We start from the raw sequence: 7,858 nt of genomic DNA, 5'->3' as shown, positions 1-7,858 counted from the left end.
TGAGGACAACCAAAAAGGTTTTTTTTTTTTCTTTTCTTTTCTTTTTTTTTTTAACTACTAGAGAAATACCACTAATACATACAGATATAAAAGCAGCATAGAAAGATACAGGTTTCTCACCAACTAGGAATAAAGAGACTAAATGTGGGCATATGGATAAACTACAATGCATCTTCACATTTGTCCAACACATTTACAAGAAAAACACCAATGGGAAAACCTCACAGGACAGAAGTGTTTTAACACCAAGAGAACTACTAGATTTTAATTAAAAATCCAAACAGGGTGGGATTGAAAAAATTTGGAAAAGGGGCTGGAGCTGAAGCCACCATTTTTTAAAATTAGTTTTCAATATAAAATGAATAAGCTGGAATAGACCCAATGTCTTACTCTGTGGAACCTTGCAAAAGTGAAGAAATGTTGAAGGGTTATTTAGGGCAGCTGGCTGACTTGGAAGCTGCCACAATGCTAATTAACTGCAGGCTGAGTCTCTTAAGTGTGTGTGTGTGTGTGTGTGTGTGTGTGTGTGTGTGTGTGTGACTATATATATAAAAGGAGCCTTTGTATTATGGCATTTTTTTTCTTGCTGCTATAGTCATACACCCCATTGGAAATCATCTTTCATTTTTCATTCTGTTGACCTGGATATTATTATTTCTTTTCAGAAACAGGAAAAAAAAAAACCGAACATCTGTGTCTCCTTCCAATCTGCTGCACATCTGCGCGTTTTGTAGCAGGTCTTCAAAGTTCAGTTAGCAACCCACAGACGCCATTCATCTTCTTGTTAAAATGTCTACTGCTGTATCCAACACTCATGCCCTTGAGGGATTGCCTCTTTTTTTTTTTTTCCATTATTGTATATAAAGAACACTGTGACTTTTAATATTAGCATTTTTGCTTTCAACAGCAATTAGAAATCTCTTGGTTTGCTGTTTGGTAAAGCATTGGTTAATGAGGTCATCTAGTTTAAAATCCCAGCTACTTGAAAATAACAGGGAGGAGGTCAAATCTAGCATTTCATGTTATATTCTTTCCTCTCTTTTCAGTTCTCTAAAGAAAAGATATCTTTGTTATCATTCTGACCCGTTACTGGCCCTCTGTTTTACTACCGCCTCAAAGATACAGTTAAGTTCTCTCTTGCTGAAGCATTGAAATAAGATAGATAGTTCATCTATAAACAAACAAACAGAAAAGCGACTTTGAGCATCTGAGGGTGAGGAATTGCTGTCTTGTTGGTTGTGGTGTCTTTCCTCTGACAGTCTGAGCGTAGGTCTAGCGAGGCGTCGTCTCTTTGCTTTCGTGTTGGTTGTGGTGTCTTTCCTCTGACAGTCTGAGCGTAGGTCTAGCGAGGCGTCGTCTCTATGGTGGAGGGGGTTCCTGGAGTGGTAGATCTTGGAGTAGCTGCTGGTGGTGTGTCCATAGGGCTCCCAGCCCCACTGCTGGGCGTGACTGAGGAGCTGACAGCAGGCGTGTCTCCCTGCTGTGGGGCCTGCAGGGTCTGTCCACAGATATGATGATGCTTCTCCCAGTCTTTATGCTGGCAAAAGGAGCCACAGTATCGGGCTGTGTTACAGCCGCTGCAGGTCTCGCTTGCTTTCCGGCCGCAGTTCCAGCAACTCTAAAGGAGAGGGAGAGACACGCGGTGAATGCTTCCGGAAGATAAAAATCTAGTATACATGGGAAGTGTTACTGTTCCTCTGTCCTCAAGAACTACAGAGACAAAAAAGGACAATTCACAAGACTCTGGCCTTATTGTAACCTTAGTCAGGAGCTCACCCAGGCTGAACTTCTAGTTGCACCACAGCCTACCCCTCCTCCCAGCTTCTCCAACCTTCTGCCCGTCTCCAGGCCAGCATTCTCTGCCTCCCAAGGCGGGCTCCTGGGACCAAAGGATGAGAAGAGGAGGAGTACAGAGCAGTATGGGCCAATGCTATGTTCCTCTCCAAAGGGCCACAGCTCTAGGCCAGTCACCCTCTTGAGAGGGCACCATGACACAAAGCCCTGCCCTGGCCCCTGCAGGCTGTTCTGGATGGGCTCTCTGGCTCCTACCAGGGCCTCTGGCTGATGGCCACTCATCATCTGTTCACATTACTGCTACCTCTCCATTCTATCAGAGGGGAGACCCAGTCGCCCTCCTGGTTCATCTTCACTGCTGGCACTCTGCCCACACCTCAACATGCCCTCCTAGCACTTTCTCACACACGGTGCCTTTGTCACCCATTGGTCACATGTGAACCTGCACTTCCAAACAAGGAGAGACAGTATTTTCAGTGCCTCCCACAGAGATAGTGAAGTTTCTCAATTCAGTCTCAATTGTCTGAATTTTCTCTCAGTCATGACTATGGCACTGATGGAAATGGCTAAAGAGCCTTCATGTGTTAGCCATAAAAATCCTTTCTCCCTAGATTTTGCAATCTTCATAGGTAATAAATCATCTACTCCATACTAACTACAATCTCTATTTTACAACTTTTCTCTTCTTCCCACCAATACTATAATGGTTAAATGTGAATATACTACTCTATATACGAATACAGAAGCTCTCTCCTGGACATTAACAGGAATCACAAAGGAACTACGAGACTACAGTATTGGACTTAATGAACCATAAGAGAGTTAAAGGAATCGGTTTCCTGTTCCATCCCAGCCCAGAGAGGATATGGCAAGGTTGCTGCTCTTTCTACTCTATTCACTAGGTAACCCTAACAACCAAATGCTAGGTCAATCTTAGAATCCAACACCCTTTACCCCAGCAACCTGAAGAGAATCATCTCTGGTTTGTTTATCTATGATAAAGGCTTAGCCTGACAGGGATGGGATTTTTTAAAAAAAGGTGAAATGAATGCACCAGTTGATGCCTAATTTAGTCTTGAAAAATGAAAAATCCTAAGATTTGGCAAATAACTAACAGCTCGACTTGGATACAGTGTTTCCCAGCTGGTAGAACTCCTCTGCAAGTCCGGAAAGTTGAGATGGCAGAGGGAACTGGGGCTCAACTGTGCATCGGGAGAAGGAAACTCTGGCCCCAGAACACCAGCTGCCAGCTTTATGTGGCTTCTTGCAAGATGCAGAAAAGCAGAAATGAGGTTGCCTCTGAGATTTACATGCTAAGATAAACACCTCATGAATCAGAGCACAGATGTTTTAGAGAAGAACACCTGTGTGGGGCAGATCTAATGGAAGCGAGGTCGAAGGGGTGGAGAACAACTGTGACAAGGCTCTCAGGGATGCTTCCTGCAGGAGACACAGAACCTCGGAGAACCCTATCGAAATGTTCATCTCATAAATAAAACATGTTTCTAGTTCCCTAGAAAGACTAATCCTACTGTGAAGAGCTGTGTCAGGCAGTCGTAGCCTTACACAACTCAGCTTTCTATGACCTGCTTCTATTTTTGCAGTGCCAGGGATGGAACCGGGGTCTTCCACGTGCTGAGCAAGTGTTCTCCCACTCAGCTACATCCTAAGCTCTTGTCAATGGCTTTGATTGTCTTCTTGCAAAACAGGTTTTTAGACAGTCTGATAACCCAACCCGCCGACAGTTGTGATTATGTCATAATTAAAACAGATTTTAAAGTAACAAATGAGAACTTGCAAGTTTCCTGACTGTGTTCTCTACATTTATTGTGATTTCATTATGTTGGGAGTATGTCCTAAGATGGGCTCATGAGCCTATTCAAAACACAAAGCTGGAAAGTCAGACCATTTCCCTGAGAATAAAGCTTTTCCATTTTGCAGAATGAATGATATTAACTGCTAAAAGTGAGCTCCTGGAGTCTTTCAAGGACCAGAATCAGGGAACTTCAACAACTCTGATTTCAAACCATAAGAAAGGAACAAAGAGATAGCTCAGTGCATAAAACTATTCTGTGTAAGCCTGATGACCTGAGTTCAATCCAGGAACACATGTGAATGGGTAGATATCCTAATGAGTCCAGATGTGCAGGTGCTAGCTCTCCTGTGGAATGTACCACAGCTCCAGAAATAAGAGGGATTGTGCTGCAACACGGTAGAAGATGAAACCCTACTCTTCTGACCTATATGCACACACACACACACACACACACACACACACACACACACACACACTTGAAAAAGTTTGGCTCTGTAACTTTAATTCTTAAACACTTAGAAATTTTAGTGTTAGGAAGAAAAGCAAAACAGAATCTCTAATGTCAAACTAAAAAAAAAATTAGTTGATATGTAAATGTTGTTAGTCAAACAAATCTGTAATGGATAATCAGTACTACATTTTTTCCCTAGTTCAATTAATTTAAGATGAATGTCTCAAGATGCCAGGCATGGTAGTTCACACCTGTAATCCCATCATACATGAGCCTAAGGACAGTTCTTGGCTGCTTAAATGGGATCTTGGATACCCATTCTCAAAAGAACAACAACAAAGAAATCTCGAAAGATTCACACACTCTGAGTATCACCACATTTGGAAGCCTTCCGCTCCCCAACTTCACTCCGCTGCATTTGCAGGGATAATGTTTCCATGACGTTGTCAATAAATGTGGGCCTGGCTTAGCCTTCAAAGCTACAACGCTCTGCACTCTGAGTGAAGTTTCCTTCAGTGAGGTTTAGCTTTCAGGAGATTGCCAGCTGGGTCCTGGAACAAACTCAGCAAATAAGCGATATTCCTAAATTACATCAGAAAATCCCAATTAGGGAACAGAGTCCCAAATCCAAAACAATATTTTAAGGAAATTAAACATCTAATCTGAGTCAAGTGGTGTCTTTAGGAAATACCCTGGTGTGAGTCCTATCATGTTTTGGCAGAGGCACATTTTGGCAGACTCCAGGGTGGTGACTGCCCAGTGCTCAACGGCTCCTTCAGATTGAAGTCAGATGTACGCGACATTCTCCATTTAAACTGATTAAACGCACAGACTAAACCAGGTAATTACAAATGCATGTGCTGGGGAGGGGAAACAGGAGACAGAATGGGGACTTCTTTATTTTTAAAGTGTTTTCAAAGATGGGAACAATTTAAAAAAAAATGTGGTATTGAGCCAAATACAGAAACAGATGTTTCAGATAGTAGAGCTGCTGAGAGCTGAGGCCTCTTGCCTTAGCCCTTCCCGGGTCTGATCTGAGTTAAGGGATAGTTTTACCTCTAGCTCCACTCTAAAGTTCTATGCATGTACCCCCTACCATTGAGGGTAACAACCTCCAGGTGTAGGAAGGTGAAACAAAAAGCAATTGAATGGTCTAGTGGGATTAAAACAACAAAACAAAACAACCCTCCAAAGTGAACTGTATTTTTAAAGCTCATCAGAAACCTTAAAAGGCCAGCTGTATGTGTTATATTTCTTTTGGATAACTTTTCTAAATTTCCTTTTAATGAGCTCATACCTAGGCAACAGATGCCTGGCCAGCATTACAGACACTGACCTGGAAATGGAGGAAGGCATGTGTGGTAGTTTGAGTGGGAGATATCCCCCACAGGGTATCTGAACCCTCAGCACCTACAGTTGGTGGTACTCTTAAGGAGGTGTGGCCTGGCTGGAGGGAGGATGTCACCGGGAGTGGCCTTTGAGAATTTAAATCCTTCCTCTGTTTCCAGATCACTTTTGCTGTTTCATGCTTGCAGCTGAGGGTGTGAGTCTCAGCTCTCTGCTTTTGCTGCCTTGCCTCTCACCACGACGGACTCTTATCTCTATGAAACCATAAGTCAAAATCACTGCTTCTGATCATGTTGCTTTATCATAGCAGTTTGGCAAAGTAGCCCTGAGATGCAGGTGAAGAACCTAACGCTGGATACAAAGTTCCTCTTTGCAAAAATACATTAAACACACTTCGTATACAGATAACACAAGGATGGAGGGAAGATTCTGGGTGCCAGGGTCTCATAGCAAAGATTCTACACCTTTTTCTTATCATCAGCTCTTTGTCCCTCGGGACAGGAAAGCTCTTTCCTTTACCTTGCTATTTAGATACACAGAGAATAATTTGGCTATTCTATCAGCAAAATGCACCCCTCCTTGTCATCAATGTTGAAAATTCTTTTTCTGAGAGGCAAAAGGTTTTCTCTGGAATTACTGTCTGTTTTACTAGGTCTTATTTATAAGTGATGCTCAAGACATTTTGGTAAAAATTTTCTACCCAAAATTCCCCAAATGTAAAGGGCTCTACTAGCTCTCTAAAAGCAAAACTCCACAGAAGCAGCATGCAGTCTTGAATTCACACTGAGGCCACATGTTAGAGCTGCATTACACTTGACCTTCCGAAACGATGCTCATGGATATTTTGCGGTTCAGGAACCTGAATCCTTAGAAGTTAAACCCTCCCCAGCCCCCACCTAGCTGGTACTTAGACTGCCAATCTCTTTACAAAATGCCCCACTCTGCCAATGTCAGATCTCTTCTTGGATTCCACTGTTGCTCCACTGGTTAGCATCGTTTCCTACAGCGGGCACAGGTCGGGCGAGGAAACACAGGGCAGCAAAAACAAGATGTCTTGGTAGCTAACCAAAATGACACAGGCCTCAGAGTCAGGGCAGCCTGCCTTTCACGTTCAGTGCCACTGCTGACTGATATTCAAACCACAGGCAAGTAGCTTAAAGTGCTGAAACAAAAATAGGGACTGCAGGATGGCAGAGTTGTGCCAGGGCCGAGCCCAGAACTTGAGGTTCTGCATACACAGCAGGTGGTCACCCTAGCTCCTTCCCATAGCACTGGCTGAAATAAAGATGGCGGCTTAGTTCCTGTTTTAGACACTGTGCCTCTGTACCACTAGAATCCGAAAACTTGCACATCATTCAAATGAAGTGTCTTCCGCACAGGCATTAACAGCTACAAGGAAAGAACTTCCTCAGCAGCATCTCGTCTATCCTCTCTGTCTTCAGACTCCCTGAAGATTCACCGCTGGGGACCTCCTCCATTCCTTCTTTTTACTTCCCCCTTGATGAAATCACCAGTGACTTTGGCTTCCAAGATGCTATTATTTTGTTTCTTCTATTGTCACTATTTCTTTATTCCCCTGAGGTATTTGAAAAGCAGGAACTGTTATAAAGAACAGCCTTTCCTTCCTAAGTTCTCCCTGCCTGATCTAATTTCCCCAGTCAGCCACAAACCAATGACTCAAACCTGCTTTTTGTGTCCCACTGCCTTCCGAGGCAACACCCCCTTACAGGGTGCTACCTTGTTCTATGTGGAGCCTACCTTCCTCTAAATCTGAAAGCCAAGTCTACTCCTCTCCATCTGAGTCATTTGTTGCACACAATCCTAAGACTAGGACATTTTATTTTAATTCCTCTTTCTTTAGTTCCTATAATGACTACCATAGGCCCTACTTACAGTCTCTCTTCAGTTCTCTCCTATATTATGGCTACTATTCAAATTTCCTCATCTTTCCTATTAGAATCATTTCTTAACAACTGTCCTCCCCTTCTTTCCCCTCTCTTTCTCCCCTTTCTTGTTAGTTGTGGTGGTTTAAATGAGAATGACCCGACAGGCTAATGCATTTGAATGCATGGTCCCCACTTGGTGAGACTGGGAAAGATTAGGTGTGGCCTTGTTGGAAGAGCTATGTTACTGGGAGCAGGCTTTGAGGTGTGGGGTGTGGTTTGAATGAGGACTATCCACCATCATCTAGGGCATGTGAACCCTCAGCCCCTAGTTGGCGGTACTGTTTGGAGAGAATCAGGAGGTGTGGCCTTCCTGGAGGTCCATGCCAGGCCCGGTTAGCTCTCTGTGCCTAGTGATCTTGTGTCAGGCGTAAGCTCTCAGCTACTGCTTAATGCCATGCTCACCAGCTTGCTGCCATTCTTTCCACCATGATGGTCATGAACTCATCCTCTGAACCTTTTAGCCCCTACTAAATGCTTTCTTCTGTAAGTTGCCTTGACCATGGT

General features: G+C 43.5%; 1 protein-coding gene across 7 annotated transcripts in view; it reads right to left on the bottom strand.

Annotated features, from left to right (window-relative positions):
* The window catches only part of Runx1t1 (RUNX1 partner transcriptional co-repressor 1), a 153,779-nt gene that overhangs the window by 2,449 nt on the left and 143,472 nt on the right, over positions 1-7,858 (bottom strand). For all 7 annotated transcript variants that reach the window (XM_021653803.2, XM_021653804.2, XM_060386013.1 and 4 more), the window contains one exon: positions 1-1,618. This exon is cut by the window's left edge and continues 2,449 nt beyond it. In XM_021653803.2, the coding sequence (XP_021509478.1) occupies positions 1,343-1,618 (276 nt within the window). In that variant the 3' untranslated portion in view covers positions 1-1,342. The remainder of the gene's footprint in view (positions 1,619-7,858) is intronic.

The sequence above is a fragment of the Meriones unguiculatus genome, chromosome 6, assembly GCF_030254825.1.
Source record: "Meriones unguiculatus strain TT.TT164.6M chromosome 6, Bangor_MerUng_6.1, whole genome shotgun sequence".
NCBI classification, from domain to species: Eukaryota; Metazoa; Chordata; class Mammalia; order Rodentia; family Muridae; genus Meriones; species Meriones unguiculatus.
This window is presented reverse-complemented; position numbering and strand designations above follow the sequence as displayed.